The sequence below is a fragment of the Falco cherrug genome, chromosome Z, assembly GCF_023634085.1.
Source record: "Falco cherrug isolate bFalChe1 chromosome Z, bFalChe1.pri, whole genome shotgun sequence".
Taxonomy (NCBI): domain Eukaryota; kingdom Metazoa; phylum Chordata; class Aves; order Falconiformes; family Falconidae; genus Falco; species Falco cherrug.
In genome coordinates, this window is record NC_073720.1 from 29,262,623 (window position 1) to 29,282,369 (window position 19,747).

Here is a 19,747-nt window from a genome sequence, read left to right on the forward strand (position 1 = left end):
TCAAATTATAAGGTGCATTTGAGAAGTGTAAACAAAACAGGATTAAATGTAACACAGGCAGAATTGCAAGCAGTGGTGGTTACAACAGAGGTAATTGTTCTGCCCAAATTATATCAATGAACCCTTCTGTGCTCTAGGTGCACATGAGGGAGTGAGAAATGAGAGGGGTGGGGGTGGGAGGGAATGAGAGGGAATGTGGGTGGAAGAGAAGTGACCTGAACTTTTAATTCCCTCTCAGGTTAAATCTGTCTCTATCAGAGAAAAAAGAATTACCTTTTTAGTGTGTCATTTGGTATGGTTTCTTTTGTCCTGCTGCCCATTTCAGGCATTTCAACCCTTGGGGAGCCAGAGGTGTTGCGCAGCATGTGAAGTGCCATGAAGGAAACCACTGGTGCTGCACTGGGCTGGCTGCGGGGCTGGGGCTGTTTCAGGAAATTCCAAATGAGTATAAATAAATGCTCTGTAGCAACCTCTGGGCTCCCTGCCTGCTGATGTGTCAGGAACACACACTCCCTTTAAGGCAAAGGAAAGTGAGCTTCAGACTTAATTTCCTGAAAAACTAAACGTGGCAGCATCCAAGGGTTTGCTTCTGTGTGGATCGGTGAGTGAGACCCTCGAATGGGATGGGGGAGAGGTGAGATGTGAGTGGCTGGCTCTGCTAGTGCTGTGGGCCAGCTGAGAAAAGGGATGGGGGGCAGCCCAGGGTAGCACAGTTGAAACCAGCCTCGATGTTCTTTTAGCACATTAGTCTGAGATGGGTTTTCGTCGTTTCTTAACAGTACCCTGTTAGCTAGGTTGTCTCACAAGTGCTGCTGTCTGAAGGGAGTTTGCACTTGTGGTGCCATACTCCTCTGGTAGATTTTTTGGGTTTGTTCTTATATAGAGAGAGGTTTGCTTCCTTCAGCGAACAGGTTTTCTAGTGGGAGATGGTGTTGTGAACACTCAAGTGAAGGGACCACTGCACCTATTTACTGCAAGGCATCATTTCAACAGCAGAAAGGTAGCTGCTATCCTTAAAGCTGCTAATTTTGAACACTGTTCATATCCTTCAAATTATAAGCTACGGGTTTTAGCTATTTAGAATGTGCATAAATAATTAATTCTAATAATGACCTTTTCTGTATTTTCTCTGATTGCTTTTTTGTGGAGAAAATCAGTTCATCAGTCTGAACTATTTTAAGTGCAGAGAAGAATCTTCCAGTGTTTTTGGAAAATGCAAATCACTTAAGCTTTTGAAGTTTGGAAAGCAACACACGTCTTATCTCACGGAAGGAATCAGTACTAGATTAATATAAAAAAGGGTAGGAGGGAACAATTCCCAGTATTTGAAATATCATACTGATCATGCAGCATAAACCATATTCCTTATGGAGGTAAGCATGTGACAAAATAATGTCCTTCTAGGACTCATAAATACAAGTATTTGTAGAACCATTCTTGCAGAAGACAATTCTTCCATTTTTTCTACCCTGTGCACAGCTGTAAGACCAAACTGAAACTGTAAATCAGTTTTAATAATCCATGGCAGGTTTATATCCCAGGAGTTCAGGTTCTTTCCTCATGGTTACTCCTGTTACAATAGCCCTATGTATCTGTTCTCCACTTCTCACCTCTTCAGAGATTTATAGGCACAGAAGGGTAATGACATTATACATCTAAATATTTCAGCTTTGTGATGCAGTTCAGTTGCTCTTGGCAAGAAAGCAAACACAGCCTTCTTTGCTTGGGCTTCAGCAGGTAGCACTGATGCACAGACTTTTTCAGGCAAACACCTGGCTTGCAGCCATGACTTCTTTGGCCCCCATGAGGAGTGAGGAGATGATGTGGATGAGTGAAGAATGAAGATAAATATTTGGGGGTTTGTTCCTCTTCTGCTTTACCAGCCCTCTATCTGGGTTTTGTGAAGCCCATCCTACTATATGGATGTAAGCCTTGGTCTTTGCAATTGTTTTTTCTTTGTCATTTGTTTTGTGATGATGAAGTGGTGTGAAGCAACAGAGGATGATGTACTGTTGGAAGAACGGGGCAGGTCTGCTACATTTCCAAAGGTTGGCAAGGGAGGTGGGGAAGCTTCAAGATTTCTTCTGTGCAGTAGAGGACAGCAAAGGTGCCTTACCAACACTGGGACTCAACCTTGTGTTCATCAGCATCAGTAGCTGAAACCGTTAGCCCAGATCTATTGGGACATATTTTTTTGGCGAGGAGGGCTATGCTGGTCTGAAACTGAGCTGCTCTCCTGCTATGTTTGGTAGTTCACACCCATGGCTTTCTCCCAGGCTGTGAGGAGCTTGTGATTGGAATCTACTGTTTGCCATAACTTACATTATTTTGCCAGGCCAGAGTTAGTCTGGTTTGGAAAGCATCTTTAAACTGAATGCTGTTCATTTGTCACAAATGTGCCTGGAGCCCATAAATATGCACACAGTAGAAAGTGAATGAAATAAATGCTTCAGGGAATGACGAAGGGCAGTTCTCAAGTAGACAAATACTGCAAGGTGAAAAAAAGTGGACGTGGAATCAGGTGCTTGGAAAAAATAAATTCATATGGATTTGGACTTGCCTTGTTGGCATCTGGTTTTCAAATGCAAGTAAACAGGACTTTTAACACTTAACGCTTAAACACTTCAAGCCCAAAAGTAAAGGATGACTGTTGACACCTCATCACTCTTCCCAGTGATACCTGAGAGAGAGCAGAAGGCTGACTTTACTATGAGGAAATTAGTGTCTTTCAGGGCAGAGCATGTTTTGTGGCTGAACCAACTAAGCCCCTTTGCTGTCAATGTAAGGCAAGCTCTTTCTTCCTCCATTACATTTCTTGACAAAGCGGTGTTGGTAAAGTATGATTTGGGGAATGCATCAGTGCAATTCAACTAAGGCTGCAGCTTGCTTCTGACTTGCTTGATGGTGGTCCTGCTGGTCATGCTTAGAGCCACAGTGCACCCACAAGCTGACTTGTGACAGCAGTTTGCCCAAATGGCTTTAGAGTACCTTCTACCCAGACATGGTAGCACTGTTAACAACAGCAACAGCTGCCACCATGGGATTTGCTCTGCTCCTCCTTGCAGCTGGTGGGGCAGTTAGCAGAATAAGCTAATGGCTATATCCCTTCCCACCCATGCCCTGCTTCCTGCCAGCCATAGTTTGATTTCCCTTGGAACCTGTGAGTCAGAAACTGGGATGGAGGCAAAACAGACTAGCCTCTTAATTTTGAGTTTACGTGGTTAGCGGCCTTGAGGCGGTGCACATACATGATGTCCCACCACAGAACTGTCAGACCTAGAGCTATTCCCAGAAGGTGAGGGCAGTTGAAAAGGGGATTTATTATTGGCCTCAAATAAGGGAGTTAGTTGTTCCAGAATATAAAGGACATTTTGTGAATTTTGATAAGGGGTCATATTGCAGTCACTCTCAGAACAGTTGGTTGTGCTTTTTAATTTTCCCCTAGGAATAGATTTCTCATAAACAAGATTAATCCTTCATGTAGGGTTAATTAATTTGCATGAGTTCTGTTTGAGCTGCAAGTTTTCAGTTCACAGATTCTCGAAGTTTGAGACATTAAAAGGCTAAGGGTTAGGAGGTGTGATTTTTGAAAGGTGGTTCTTACTTTCAGCTCACAGAAATAATTTTTAGTTGTGTTATACGATGTTCAGATATAAACTCTGCAGGTAACTTTTTTACCATGTGAAAGAAAACCTTTAATGGTGTAAAAAAAGGTAATGTGACCTTGAAGGACCCCCTCCTAACACCAAATAGGAGATAGATAGATAGATAGATAGATAGATAGATAGATAGGTAGATAGATAGATAGATAGATAGATAGATAGATAGATAGATAGATATGCGCCTTTGGGTAACAGGCTGGTAAGCATTCTGAACATTTTCTATGTGATCCCAAAATGCTCTGGGTTTTGTAGCTATGAACAGTGTCAGCACGTAGCTAGCAAACATGCAGCAAAGGGAGAAGAATAAGAAAAGCCAGAGGCTCTTCTACAAAGTTAAGAATGGTTTAGGAATTGACCCTTGAGGAGGAGGTGACAGTGGGACATCCAGACTAGCGCATCCATCTGATCACCAGTACTAAGGTGAGAGCTGGTTCGTTGTTTTTGCTATAATGCTAAACAGTTGAATTTTTAATTTTTTTATTATAATGATAATTCTAGTAAAATGCTGAGCAACTAAGATTTTTCAGGTTCAGAGGAACAGAACTGTTTGAGAGACTGTTTTCACTGTGAGTGCATCAAGTCAACGGAAAAGCCCACTTAAGTTAACAGAAAGATTTTTGATGCATTTAGTGGCATTTGCATTGTGGCTGTGATTGTTTTGACTTTTTCTTCCATTGCTATAACATTCCTACTTCTTCTAGAAAGAGCACGGTATTAAGACAGCAGATCCATTCTTAAAATGCCTTCTTTTACCAATATTGTGTGGCAAATGTGGCATTGTAGCCCAGTACCCTGTGTCTGCATTCACAGTGCACCCAAACCACCGCAGCTGTCTGAACCATCTTTCTTCAACATTGCTACTGCTTGTGTTCATTGACTTCAGGTGAGGTCCTTAATCCACTTCTGTGAGGCTTCCCACTACAAATATCTGAGCTGGAGCTTCTACCTCTTGAAATAAAAACCTATTTATTACACAGTGTTGTAGCTTCATCCTTTCTTTGTTATTATCAGGGAAGTTGCTGTCCCTGTTTTTTGATTAGAACCCCCAACTCAAAGCATCAAGTATTTAGATTTAGAGGTCAGCTCGCCAGTTGGGGTGTTGACACATAAATTTTAAAAAGTAATCTATAATTTTTCAGCTTCTCATTTTTCTTTGAGATTAAAATTGCAGCAAACATTTCACACTGGAGATTTATTTCTTCAGTAAAATGTGCAGTAAATGGAATTTCTCTGTAACCGGAGAATCCTCCACACCTGTAACTGCAGGGCTGGTAGCAGGGTCTGTCATCCCTGTCTGGCTGTGGTGTTTCAGTTTGGACTGTAGTACCCCATAACTGACAGTCTCAGGTGCCTCAGGAGTGAAATCCCATTTGCTCCAGGCATAGTTGTAGCTGCGTCATAGCAAAACAGATTACCTTTCTTACAAGGTGATGCTTACTAGTTGTTTTTCCATAGCAGAAAAAGAAAGGAAGGTGTTATCAGCCATGTCTATAATGTAGTGTGCTGGGCAATTGTGCCATTGCCTGTACAAGCCGAGCCAGGTCATCCGGGCATCATAGCCTGGCACTGCAGGAAAGTGGCCGAGGCCAGCACCAGGGTATCGTCATGGGCAGCTTCATGGCTTGACTCTGCTGTGCTGTGATGACTCTCCTCCTGTTGCCAGATAAGCAGCCAACTGAGGTGTGGAGTCTGTGCTCCACACTGCGGCATACTTCACACTGCTGCTATGTGCTTTAACTGCAAAGGGAAAAATCGATGCTCCTGCTGTCCGTCAAAGCACAGAAACAACTTTCTGTAAGTTTTCCCCTCTCAGTTCTTGGAAGAAAATAAAATAAAAATCTGATAGTTGATTGTTTCACTTTGGGGCTTTTCCCCCCCCTGCCTTTGAAAATACTGGAGAGCTAGGCTGCATTGTTTGGGAGCTAGTAATTTCATGGCATCTTCTGTATATTGCTAGCCAAAAGAAAGCTGATCAAATGAGTGTGCTGCAACGCTAAGGTCTGTTTTCCAAGTGGTTTTGTTGTTGTTTTTTTAACTTACATTCAAATGCTGACACGTGAAGAGAAGAATGAAAGAAAAAATGTTTATTATTCCATTCTGCTTTTTCTTTTTGAACAAATGTTCAGCCTCATGTGTTTTGGGTTTGGTTTGGTTTTTTTTTTTTTTCAGAAGGCAAGACTGATACTCATTCATATGTGCTGAAGAACAGAAAGAGAGAAGAATAAAAGTAGTACTGGGGGAGGGAGTAAAGGGGAAAAGCACCAATTTTTTCTCTGTTGCAGTAGAGACTCAAAAAGTCAGAATGTTTTTTTATCCCCTTTTCCTGCCCCAGATAACCTTTCAAACTGAAGTTGAGCATGTAAAAATACTGATTTGACCCCATTTATGCCAGCTGTTAAATCTGTATTTTTCCTCTGCAGCATTCTTTATGAATTGTTTTGTGCCATAACTCTGGAAGGAGACTCTGTTATTCATAACATTATTTCAGTGGAAAAGACTTCTTTAATAGCAGTCAGATCCAAGATAAAAATGCCTTAGAGCAGATATCATAACCAGATGGGGAGAGAAGGCTTTAGATGTGATGTCTATATTTTTCAAGGCACCTTTGACTTTTAGCTTCAAAAATACATCTTCAGCTCCTTCTCTTTGATCTTCCTGGGCCCTCCAAGGTGGCTCTACAATAAAGTTTTCCTAGCTTGTAGAACCAAAACTCTATGCCTGCCCAGTTTTTCATTGCTTTTCTCTCCCTCAGAAGTCTTGAAGCACATCAGCTAAATGTTCTGGTTTTTTCCAGTTCTCCTGGTCTGGGAGCAGACAGGATTAGTGTGGACTCAGGTAGGGCTGACTCAGTATTTTAATACACTGATGTTCTTGTGTAGTGCATTAGATAGGATATAATTTAATAGAAGTTGGCAAGACTGGAAAGTTTGGACAGAGCCAGTCCCAGCAGTGCAGGAGGTGAGAACTGAAGAGTGAATTTCTTAAATGCTGCTTGTGTCCTGCCCATGGTTATCCTGCAGCAGGGAGAGGGAAATGAAGTCTTTGCATACTTCTGGAGAAACTCATTAATAACGACAGTACCACACTGAGGCCTCTGTTTTTCACAGGGTGTTTTACCTCGCAGGTACTGGCCAAAAAGCATGATGTGTTTGTGTCTCATTGCATGTAATGACATTTCAGAAGAAAACAGGCGTGTCTGCAGCATTTTCACAGACAAAAGTGTATGTGTTTGTGCATCTGCACACACTGTTTTAGTGTAACACAATGACATGATTGATGTTTGCCTCAGCTACTATAGAGACTGGTGAATAGTTCTAATTTTAGTAATGCCCATGATCAGCTGACCAAGGATGAGACAAGATGCCTAACAGGAGTGTTTGTACTGCCTGGCATTTGCTGCCGTGCTGCCATGCGTTGGGGTGAATGAGGTAGGACTCTTTTGCTGACTTGAGGTATCTGGGCATGACGTCTTGCCTTTCTGGCTGAAGGGCAAATAGACACAGCTTCCTTCGAGGTTAATCAGGGGTGCCTGCTTGTGTAGCACTTGGTGCTCACCAACCAAAGCTAGGGAGTAAGGGCAACCACAGTTCATCCAGGACCCAAGGGCTAAAGGGAAGAAGGGCTGCAGTCTTATCAGGTCTTATATTAACTTCCTTTTTTTTTTTTCCTTTCGGAAGCAACAAACCCATTTTTATTGCTTGGAAACAGCCATACATTTTGCTTTGTTCCACGCTTAACAGCCACGCCCATTTTGGTCCTTTCTCTAGACAGCAAAATGCACAAAGGGTTGGCGCAGCTCCCACACACTGCCTCAGTATTGTGGTTTTGGTAGATTGTATGCCTGATCCTCGTTTGTCTTAACATATCAATAAACGTCTCCACAGATCAACTCATAATACTGGGATTGTGTTGGTGGAGTGCTCACGGTGTCATTTGGAGGAGAAGTGACAGGCAGTCAGCTCTGTACGCAGTCTCATGCTTGTGGAACAGCTGTTAATGAACTGTGTCCTGGTAGTGCTGCCAGCCTAAGCTGAGGACCAAAGGGATTTCACTGTGAAGACACTGAGCTACCTGCAGGTGTTGTGGAGAGGTTTAGTCAGTGTCAGTGTGAATATTTTTTTATTAGTATTTATTTTTGATTAGTTTTCTGTTGAGCAATCTTGATACTATTCCACGAAGAAGGAAAGAATATATCCGAGATTCCAGTTCAGCTCTCATGACTTAACATGAGATTTGCATGCATATTAGAGGTTTTATGAATATTTTTCCAAACATGCATTAATTCTTTAAGTCCTGGGACTTCCAGAGAGTCTGTTCCACCCTGCCCCATCCAAGGCTTAAGCATTGTGCCCAAGGACAGCTTAGAGGAGCTGCCTGACTTCACTGGTGTAGTGATGGGAGAATCGGAGATATTGCTGGGTAGGAAGACAAGGACCAAGACAAGCAGAGGAAAAGAACTGGGGAAAATGGGTGAGCAGGTAAAATTGATGGAGCTTGAATTTGCATGGCTTGGGTGAAGTGACTAGAATGAAGCCCAGGGTGAGGGGCGAGAGAATAACCAGATTTTGGGTTAGAATTGGTGGAGCAAGCAAATGGATGTAAGTAGAGAAAATGGGTCGGAAATCCCAAGCATGGGAAGAAGGCAGAAAGAGACCAGAAGCCTGCAAGGGATGAGAGCCAGTGTGGGAGCTGGGACAAATCTAGGGTTCAAGTGGGAAAGAAGGCTGACCAACCTAGGGCGAGGAGCTGCGGGGTGTGCAACAGAGTTGTCTGTCTGCAGGGAACTGAGCCAGGATGAGAAATCTGGAATCAGAGCACTGAATTTGGAGAGGAAGAGGAGTAATTTGGAGAGTATGCTCTGTCTCATTCTCTCCGTAAGTGGGAGTCCTGGAGAATTTATCCCTGCCTGACATGGAGGCAGTCCTGCTGGAAGGAGCAGTGTGTGCTTGTGTGCTTAAAGTATGTATGTATGTATGCATGTATTTTTGCTTCCACTCTGGTATTCGGATGGCTATTTTGGCTGCATCTGTAAGTAAATACCACAGCGTACTGAGACTTTCTGGTCTTTCAACAGAAACATGTGGTCTGGGGCAGTTGTTTGTGTCTGCCAAACAGTCTGTCCACACTGCAGGACCGAGATACCAGTGATCTCAGGTCGGCCCCACTTCTGCGGCTCTCAGAGGTGCCTGCCTGCGGCTCTGTCGCCATCCTGTTCTTTTTCTGCCGGGGAAGACAGGCTTTCCCTGAGCAGCATCCTCCTTCCGCCTGTTGCTCCGGGTGGCCTGTGGTATCCAAAGGGTAAAGGATCGCCATGAAAGCAGTTACACTGTCTGTAGACAAAGCTCTTCTTAAGCATGCCAAGGAAACTCGAAAAACAGGAGGTGTTGTTGTTTTTTTTTCCCCCGAAACCTTTTCATTACAACATTAAGTCACTTCCTGTACTTGCAGTAAGTAGAGTTTCTCTCCCCCACCCACCGCCGCCGCTCCTGAGGGTTTTATAGTCCTTTAAGAGGACGCCGCTTCCAAACGGCTCCTTTTGGAAGCGGAGAGCTGAATCTCGCTCCCAGCCGCGGCGGCCGCCCGCTGCGCGCTGTGCGGGGCGCTCCGCAGGTCCGCGCGGCGGCTCTCCCTTATGCGTGGAAGCAGGAGAAAGGCGGGAGGGAGGCAGGGCTTCGGCGTGTGACACGTGAAGCTGGAGCAGCCATACGTGGATGGAAAATGTGCAGTGTGGGGGCAGAGGCATGTGGCTAATTCAGGTAACCGGAAAGCTGGCTTTTATTATTGCTCCAGCTCCTAACGCGCAACAGTTGGTTTTCCCTTTCCTCCACCCCCGCCCCCCCACCCCCCACCCCCCCGAGGCGGGACGGGAGGAGCAGGTTGTACAGCAGCACCGCGTATGAATACTCAGCCCAAGGAAGCACAGCAGATCTGGTGAAGTTTTATTTCGATTGCTTTGGGGACAGGTGAGTCCTGTGTCTGGAGGACAGACGGGTTTTCCTCGCGTGCAAGGCAGCAGGCTGCCTCAGCAGTGGGATTCGGGATCCCGCTGCGAGGGGGTCCCGCAGCAAGGGCGTCCCACTGCCCAGCTTGGTGGGGGAGGCTTCATGCAGTTTGAAATGGAAGAGGCAGAGGCACTGCTGGCAGTAGTGTGAGCTGAAGTGAGAGCAAACTGATAATGCTGCTTTTCGGGCGGCAGTTCCCAAAGCCGTAGAACAGCTGCAGATCTGTGTAAAGTCTAATGGCACTGGTTGCATAAGGAGCAGCGTCAGAGTTCCCGTCACTGGCTGGAATGCACTGTCTAGAGAAGTTGTTCTCCAGATGATTCGTGCGGTACATTGTGATCCTGTGGTCTTCATGTGATGGCACAGCATGTGAAAGCTTGGTGTGACACAGGAAGACAGGAGGGAATCAAGGAAGGGCAGCTTTGAGCTACTAGCTGTGCCACTTCTGTGCCCTGTTAACAGACGTTATCGGTGTGTATGCATGTGTACACATATATGTGGATATGCACTTCTCAGCGTTTGAAAACTTACTGATTAACTTCTAAAAAGTTAATCGGGATTTAGTGTTGAGGGTCAGTCAGCGGAAAACTGGTCTGCTCTCTGAGCTGCAGCAGCAGTTTCTGCCTCCAGCGTGCTGTGAGCACCCGTCTTTCTGCACTTGTGTTTACTGAGACATAGTTTTTCCAATGCTGTTTTGTTTCTTCTTTTCCAGAACAAGAGGAAGTTGTTATAAATGGAGAAGATGAAAAAGAACGAAAAGACCCCTATTTTGTGGAAACACCTTACGGCTACCAGCTAGACTTAGATTTTCTGAAGTACGTGGATGATATACAAAAGGGGAATACCATTAAGAAACTAAACATCCGAAAGAAGAGGAAAGCCATACCAGCCTCAGTGGCTACCAAGAGTTCTGGTGGTCAGTGCAGCGGCTGGACCTCCACGGAGTCTCTCTCGTCGTCAAACAGTGATGAGAACAAGCAGTCTTGTTCGGCAGCAAGGAGTCAAGTAACCTCGTCGGTTGCTGTGAGACCCTCAGTTTCCTTTGAAGCATCTCCTTCCTACTTAACCGTTCCTGAGAGTAAGCAGCTTCCTCCTCCCTCCCCCCAACCTGCTCGGCACAACCTGCTTGTCACAAAAACCCTCATGGAAACGCGGAGACGACTCGAGCAGGAGAGGATGATGCATGTCACACCTGGAGATGTCCGCAGGCCCCGGCTTTCCAGCTTTGGAGGCATGGGCTCTACAAGCTCCCTTCCTTCTTTTGTGGGATCCAGTGGGTACGGCCACATGTCTCAGCAGCTGCAGAATGGGTATCAGGGGAATGGTGACTACGGCGCATGCTTTAGCTCCTCATTAGGCAGTTCTATTCGTCACAGCCCCATGAGCTCGGGAATATCTACGCCAGTCACCAACGTGAGCCCAGTGCATCTGCAGCACATCAGGGAGCAAATGGCAATTGCCCTTAAGCGTCTCAAGGAGCTTGAGGAGCAAGTCAAGACTATTCCTGTACTGCAGGTCAAAATTTCAGTGTTGCAGGAAGAGAAGAGGCACATGATGGCTGAACTCAAAAAACAGAGAAAAGCCACTCAAAACGACACGTATGGTTTCAGGAAGCGATCCTACAGTGCAGGGAATGCAGAGCAGTGGGAACACATGTCTCAGGTGAGAAGAGGTGGAGAACTGTATATAGATTGTGAAGAGGAGGTGGAGAGTGTGGAGCAGAGCTCTCAGAGGATAGAGGAGTTTAGGCAGCTGACTGCTGAGATGCAAGCCTTGGAGAAAAAAATCCAGGATAGCAATTATGAAAGTCCAGCAAACTTCCCAGTGAACCGAGAAAGCCTGACAAAAGAAGCTCGGTCTGTTGCTGTAGGTGCTGATGAGAACATGAATGATGTGGTTATATACCACAGATCTGCAAGGCAACACAAAGAAGTAGCTGTGGGGACAGAGAAAGAAATGAGAGAGTCTGGTGTTGGCGTGACAGAGGCCATGCTTGGCTTGTCTACAGAGGTTGAGAAAGAGATAGAGCTTCAGCAGCAGACCATCGAAGCTCTTAAGGAGAAGATTTACAGACTAGAGGTTCAGTTAAAGGAAACGACCCATGACAGGGAAATGACCAAATTAAAACAGGAGCTGCAGGCAGCTGGGTCTAGGAAAAAAGTGGATAAAGCTGTGATGGCTCAGCCCCGTGTCATCAGCAGGATGGTGGAGGCCATTGTACAAATGAGAGACCAAATGGTGGGAGACCATGTGGATGTCACGAATTCGTCAGTGGGGAACCACCTGCAGGCGAGCAGTGTTGGCACCTCCTGCAGACCTGCTGTACGGAGTGTGGCTGCAGGCCCCGAGCTGCTCATGAGCCGCTGGCTGGTGAGAGAGAGGGCAGAGGTGCGAGACCAGGGCACAGGGAGGTCGGTTCAGCAGCATGATAAGGCTGTTAGCACAGAGTCAAGCGTCTGTGAGACAGGCATCAACACAGAGGAGCCAGCAGGCATGCTGAGCCCCCGCTGGATGGTGCGGTCAGTTGGAGTGATGAGGTCTGTGGGCTGTGGGGATTGCTCTGTGGATGTGGTGGTTTGCTCCCCCAAGAAGCATGTGTCCCGTGAAACAGCTACAGAGGCTGTACCCAGGGCAGAAGCAATGGTGATGGCTGTGCCTTCTATGGCTAGCCAGCAAACCAGCACCTCTTTGGAGATGGTGAGCCAGTGCACCAGCACGGAGGTGGCCTCCATGGCAGACTGCGGGACGAACACCACTCTGAGCAGCTGCCATAAACAGACCAACACAGAGAGCATGGAGACACGGAGCGTGGCAGTAGGAGATGGCCGGGTCAAGGACATACATGCATCTGCTAAAACGCGTTCGGTTGGAGTAGGCACCTTGTTCTCTAGCCACCCTGGCTTTGAAAAGCCCTCTGCAATAAAAACCAGAGACTGTGGTGTTGGGCAGATAAATGTTCATGAGAATTACCTGGTTGGGCTTAAAATGAGGAGCATTGCCTGCGGACCCCCTGCATTGCCAGTTGTGCCGTCTGGCACCAGGAGCATTGGTGTTGGTGGAGAGTCTGTGTGCGAGCCGGTGAGTGGTCTGTTGGAAAGCCCTCTGCCTCCACCTGAGCTGAGGACAGGCTTGGATCACTACATCGAGCGTGTGCAAAAGCTGCTGCAGGAACAGCAAATGCTGCTTGCTGAAAACTACAGTGAATTGGCGGAAGCCTTTGGGGAGCCCCAGTCCCAGATTGGATCCCTCAATTCGCAACTCATCAGCACCCTCACCTCTATCAACTCTGTCATGAAATACGCCAGCACAGAGGAGCTGCAGAGCCTGGACCTTCAGAAGCAGTGCCTGGAGAGAAGCACTGTGTCAGGTAAGCCCAGCACCTGGGTGCACGTTTGGTCCACTCCTTGCCAGAGCCGCAGGTTAATCACGTGCTAGGCTCTCACTTAGTGTTGGAAGCAAGTGTGTAAGCCTCCCCAGTGAAATGCAGAGCGTGACGTTGTTGCTGGACATGCCTGTTGGGTGACCTTTCCAGCTCACCAGTGGTAACTGAAAAAGTACAGGTGGTTTTATCTTTCCCAGTCCAGCAGACTCTGAAGGGTCAGATGACGATGATGGCTCTGACAATGCAAGAGACGTATCTCAAAGTGTGCAGGGTTTGACCACTGTTGACTCCATTTTGTAACTTTTAAAGAGTAGCTGAGGTTAGTGCCTGTGGGTTTGCAGTTCGGTCCTTCCTCAAAACTTGTCATGCAATTTGTAAAAACCATGGAGTCACATTTGACAAGAGTTGGGTCCCATTCAACATCTGCAGCAAACTGACTTGTTTCCACAGACATTTCCCTGGATTTTGTAGTGTTACTTCCATTGCCTCTGTTCCTTGTGCCTCACAGCCAGAGAGCTGTGGGGTGCTTTCACCATTCCAGCAGAGCTGATTGCTTTATAAAAGGCAACTCAGAGCACTTCACAGAAACCACATCTTGCATCTTCTCTGTGCCAGTAACTGTTTGTCCTAATCCCTAATTATGGCCTCATGTTTGAATGGCATAAGCTGTAATTACTTCTGGAGGTTTTGGTGACACTCAGGAAAGGCAAGAATTGAGATTTAAATACTCCTTGCATTTTATTTATTAATTTTTAAATCTATACAATTAATTTGAGGTATTCCTTTATTCCCTGGGGTGAAGTTGCTTACTTTTTTTTTTGTTATTATTTTTGGCTGTCTGATAGTCTAGTTTAAAATTTAGCCTTTTTGTCTAACACCTAATTGGTGAATCCAGCCACTTTACTATTAAATTTATAAACACTGGCTTACTTGAAACCAGTATATAATGCCTAGCAGTGACTGACAGATACCGTCTTCTTGGTCCTGGTATACAGGGACTGAAACAAGAGGTTAAGGAGATGGCAAAAACTTGTGCAAATTCATCTGTAATGTGGGTACTAAATTGGATAAAAAAATCTTGAGTAAATACAATTTAATGTCAGCGTAATATTGTTGGCTAATGCGCTGCTGTATAAAGGTCTTGCAGCTTATTTACTGACTTAAAATTTACCTATTTCTGTTAGAAGGCAGCTTGGTAAATCTGATTCTTTTTCATATCCATGTGCCAAATGGAACCATCCATTAAATGAGCTGAAGTAAAAAGTTTATCTTCGCATAGTAAAGCAATAAGCAACATTTATGTAGCGGTAAAGAAAAATGTATGATATCCTGCCTGCACACATGCAATGTGATACTATATATGCAGTATTACTATCTTTCTAGTACGCACTTTGTGTTTAGGACTTCTTACAAGTAATGATACTATAATAATAAGAGTGTCTAGCAGACACCAGAAGTGTCCTTAAAAACAGTGAACCAGAATTTTCACTAGCTGTAAATCCTCAATTACTTTCCCTGCTTTTAATGCACAGTATCAAATGTTTAGTCTAGAGATTTGAAAGCATTTAGACGCAGGTGAAGCAGTACATCATATTTTACTAAAGATGTTCATAATCAGATTCAGATTTCACATTCTTGATAAAATTACTCTGGAATAATTTTATTTTAACTTGTAATGCCATTATCTTTAGCTGTGGATGCTAAGTGTAAAATTTCTTTATTTTTAGTCCCTGGTGAGAACTAAATACCAGGACTGCATGCATAAATCAAGCTCTGAGCTATAACAGTTTAGAGCCATGGAGAAAGTGCGAAGGAGCTCATAAGCCTGAAATGTTTCCCTTTTCTATTAATTTTGGAAATACTGTCTTTACTGCATTTATCTGCTGGCCCTGCTGCCTGTTCCTGTGGTTTTACAGATCATGTGTTACATTTTTCTGTAGAAGGATTTTTGCTGAATGAAGCAGTAACTTAAATAATTCTGTAAGCACTGGAACTAATAAAGCCTCTTTTTTTTCCATGTATCAGTATCTCATGGTAGCTTGGGAGCTCTTAGCCTTTCCTCACTTTTATGTCACTTGGATTTATCTTTTCAGGTGTCTTGTGTGCGAATCAGCACCCCTTTCTCCGGGTCTGGCATCTAAGCCTGATTTCTCTAAAGCTTGTATAAATACAAAAATCCTTTAGAGCACCGAGTCTCTAGTCTGGTTTGGTTAAAATAAGCAATTGTGTTTAAGTTATTGAATGAAACATGACCTCTCGCAAGCCTCGGTTTCTTGGAAAAACAAGCTGAAAATAGAGGCAGAAGTGTCTGGTTTCAGATTAGCAGCAGTAGTGTCATCTTTAGTATTTTATTCAAAGAGCATCCTTAGGAATTGCCTCTTAGAAGAGGCAAGGTGCTTTTATGGCAAAAATACCTGATCTGGCTTTGAGGCATGTGATTTGGGTACCAGTCTGCCATGTTAAAGGGTTACTAGTCCATACTGCTTCTGCTGACTGAGGTAGCACATCAGCAAAATTCTCCACTTCTCAGATTTTTCTCCCTGCTAGTGCTGGGTAGACTGGGATGTGCTGCAGGGGCATCTGCAGGCTCACAGCCCCTGACAGAGCTTGTGGCAGGTGATAGAGATGCAGGCATGTGAGCTAGAGCCTGCTGAGCAGGACGTGGGCTGACTGCAGCTGGCATCCTTAGGTGCAAGCCAAGCAAACCTCTGAGGTGATCTCTGAACCGGGTCTGTTAGCAATTAGTGTATTGCTTGTTGCAAAATAAACGCCTTCACTTCCGTAACTAAGCAACTCCTATTTATATATGTGCTGTCTTTCAGAAGCCCTATTGACATCAGGGAAATCGAACCTGCTAGCCAGACAAACTCGTTTCCTCTCTGCAAGGTCATGTTAGCCAGTGTTGGCACCCTGTCCATGTCCAGCTGGATCGTATGGATGTGGGTGAGAAACCTAGATGGTAACTGATCCTTATTCTTAGACCATGCAGCATACTGGAGGACCAAGAGAGGCAAACATATTCAGATTCTCCATTTATTGTAGCAGACGTTTTGAGAAGTTTCAGAAAGTTACATCTGAGTGCGTATGTGCATTTTGCAAGATACCAGCCAGAGGCCTAATGTCACTTGTAGAGGTTATAATTACATGGACTTTTCACAAGTCTTGTAGATGGATGTCTTTCACAGGCAAGGAGATTGCAAGGGCAGTATTTAAAAATAACTGTTCTACCATTGCCCTGAAAAATTACCTGAGCATATTCGACCTGTAAATGCATGGTTATTTTGCCTCAGTGATCTTTGAAGTAGCAGTTTTACGGTGACTTTTTAGAGCAAGCCTGACTGAGCACCTCAGTGGAAGCATTACACTAATAATCATGAGGAGGGAGGCAAGTTCTTGAAGACTTGAAGGAGTGAAAGGAAGCAGGAAGCAAGTCATGTCAGAAAGTCTTGGAGGTTAGGAAAATGTGATGTGCCATCTGGTGGAAAGATCTTTCCAGGTTTTTGACTCTTAACTTTGACCCAGAGCTAGGGAGGCAGGCTGAGTGATGATGGAAAAAAAAGAAGGAATGGTGGTGGTCCAAGAAGCCCCTGGTTGTCCAAAGCTGGTGTGTAGGACTAATGAGGTATTGTGGCCATGGTTGTCTCTGTGTTGTTCATAATGCAAAGCCAACAGGGAGTTGGAGAAAGGCTGTTTTTACAGCTCTTTTGTTTGACAAAGTTTGTAGCCTTTTCTCTCAAAGACTCTAGCCTGACAGGTCGATAGCCCCGCTCCTGGCAGCATGGGCCATGTTAGCGCAGTTGAAGACTTGAGGCTTGCCTGAGGCTCAGGAGCTGGTGTTGTTCAAGAGTGAAGGCATGTCGGTGGACCTTGCAAAGCTGTGGGCTCACACTGGTTGTCTATGTCTAGGCAAGTGAATGAAGCCCTCAGCTTCAGCTCTGCCACAGGTGCATGCCTTAATCACCAGGTTAAGCTTCTGTACAGATGTGCTTGTTTGTGTAACAAACAGGATCCATCCATCTCTGCTGGGGAGACAGTGGCTGGCATATGTGAAGCATTTTTCATGATCCCTGGGAAGTAGTGCATGATGCAGAACAGTCGTGCAGATGGCCCTGTCTGTGTGCCAGATAAGTACTGTTTATTCATGTCTGGCTGGCTGGCATCTCAAAGAATACAGTGCCTCCTCTGTGGTTTTTGTATAGCAGGTAGTATCTATTGACCTGCTAGTTGTGACAACATATAAAGCTCAAATGCATGTCATTCTAAAATGGTAACGTCTGTACTAGAAGCTGAGGTGTTTAACAGGGCTTTTTTTTATTTTAAATACCCATCTGGTTATATCAGAAGAGAAGCAGAGACCTGATCAGTAATTGTCCTACTATTACCATTATTATCATTATAGTACTGGCTGTTTTCATTCAGTGGCAGCACTACCTGGAGTGTTTGAACCTGAAAGCTGCTCTGCCTCCTCATTTCTGCTTCATAAAGAACGTAATTTGCCATGGTATGAATAACTTTTTATTTCAAAATCTATTGCTGCTTAGAGAGTGGCAAACTGCAGCCTGCTAGCCTGTTGGTTAGAGTGGCTTTGGTAAAACTCCAGTTCCCTCCCTGCACTGTGGCACATAGTCATGATGTTCAGGCATGGAGTTTTGCTCAGAGTTCAGCTCCCATGGTCACAGGCACACCTATGAATATTCAATGGTAGGAGATTCCCATTTTTCCAAGGAAGTGTTGTCATATTTCAGCAACAATAAAGCATCAGAGAGGATCAACTCCTCATAAATGAGAAAGAAAGAAAAGCTGAGATAACCTTCCTGCTGTGCCTAGTATCATGAGATGCTTTGATCCACCACTCGTCAGGGAAACTAAGGATGGCTTTCACCAAGCTTCATGTGTAGTTGTCTTGGAAGAGAGAGCTTTTCATAAATAAGATGATTAGACTGCTTCACAGATGTGTAATCTTTTGTGTTCAGTGTTTTTCAATTAAAGGAATTGGTTTTGACTTAGAGTTTCAACAAACTGGCTTCACAAGCTACTTTGGGGACGGAAGCAGCTTGTCAACACAAAGATGGTTAAAGCAAGCGAGAGTGAAAATGAAGTTGAGATTACTCTTGCAATCCGATTAAAGGAACCATCCTGTTAGAAGGAGCGTTTTCCCTGGAGCCAAATGGTAGTTGCAACATTTACCTATGCCTGGGTCCCAAGTCAATCTGGCTTCTGTTAGTTCATGATATAAAAATTTCATGTGTGGCAACTTTTTGTTTTGAAATTTTAAATTCAGTGACTTTTGGCCTGTAATGGCTCAAAAGTACTTTTAAAAATGAAACTATGCTTAGTCTTCTGAAGGTAACACATTTATCAGGTGGATAGGTTAATGTAATTTGTTGTAGATGTTTAAACATGACATGTTTGCTCATCGCTGTCTTTTTATTTACCTTAGTAGAATGGGTTCTTTTCTTCAATAGTTCTAATGCATAGGCCAAATTGAAAATGGATTTAAAAATATTTCTATGAAGAAATAGCTTTTTAAGGATAAAGGAACTTGGTAAGACCACTGGATGGTCATTTTGCTCCTCAGTTACAGTAGTTTCACAGGGAGCTTATTGCTAACATGAAGAAATCATGCAGTATGCAAGAGAAGTATTTTCTTGCTGTATGTGCTCCAGACAACGTGCTGTCTTTAATAGACAGTGTGTAAGTTGTATCATTGGCTGTTATAAACATATTGGGCAAATAAATGCTTGCACTGATCAACAGGTTAAAAATAAAATTTGTGTGCAGCTACCACACAGGCAGCGAGACCATGCCCTTTTTTTAGCTAAAGTCTGTGATGTTCCAGCCAGAGAGCTAGGTTCTCATCCTGATAGTATTTTAATTCCCCTGGCCTCATTTGCACCTCTCTTGATTTCCAGTGGTATAAAAGTATTGTCAGGCTAGGTCAGTTCTGTAGTAATACTTAGGTTTGCTTTCATCAGACTAAATGGAATTTTTCAAAAGCAGGTAAAGGGCAGACTTCTGTTACCATATGTTCAACCAAATTCAGGCAAAAAAATACTGTTTAAAATTCACCCAGTAAGTTCCCAGAATCAACTTACTACATGACTATTCATGCTTTCATAAATGGGAGGGAAGGTCTGCAGTTAGGAAGGGCAATAGCATCTTAATAACAATAAACAAATTTTGTAGATGCCAGAAATGACATGGGTAATCTACTGCTGATGTATAGTTTTGCTGACACCCTGGTTTAAACTGGTGAGATTTTCAAAAAAAGCACAAGTGGTTTAGGAGAGGAGGTTCCTTCTAAAAAATTAAAAATAGGTGCTCTCATTCCCTCAAACCACTGGAGCTCAACCACTGAAGATGGTTCAGTCACTTGTTTCCCTCTGAAATTGAGGAGAGTAGCTTTTTGCATAAGGGTTGAAGTTGAAGTCTCTTTAAGGTTTTTTGGTTTTTTCCTATCATACTTCTGCTTCTAAATTGCTTGTGAACTTTTCTAAGATCCCCAACTATATTGCAAAACACATGTAGAAATTCCTGGCAGCTCCATGCTGTGGTTAGCTGTGCTATATCCATACTTGGAAAGTTAAGTTTGCATTATTTGTCTGCAACAGTAAACTAACAAAAATCAGCAGGGTGAGTCTGCTGGAGTGGCTCTGTGTGGAGGCAGTGGCTGGCAAAGTGTTGAGCCTGTTGGCTGATTT

At 44.3% G+C, this 19,747-nt stretch overlaps 1 protein-coding gene across 3 annotated transcripts in view; it reads left to right on the forward strand.

The window, feature by feature from the left end:
• The window catches only part of KANK1 (KN motif and ankyrin repeat domains 1), a 130,171-nt gene that overhangs the window by 90,101 nt on the left and 20,323 nt on the right, over positions 1-19,747 (forward strand). For all 3 annotated transcript variants that reach the window (XM_055699139.1, XM_055699138.1, XM_005432938.4), the window contains one exon: positions 10,377-13,031. In XM_055699139.1, the coding sequence (XP_055555114.1) occupies positions 10,377-13,031 (2,655 nt within the window). The remainder of the gene's footprint in view (positions 1-10,376; positions 13,032-19,747) is intronic.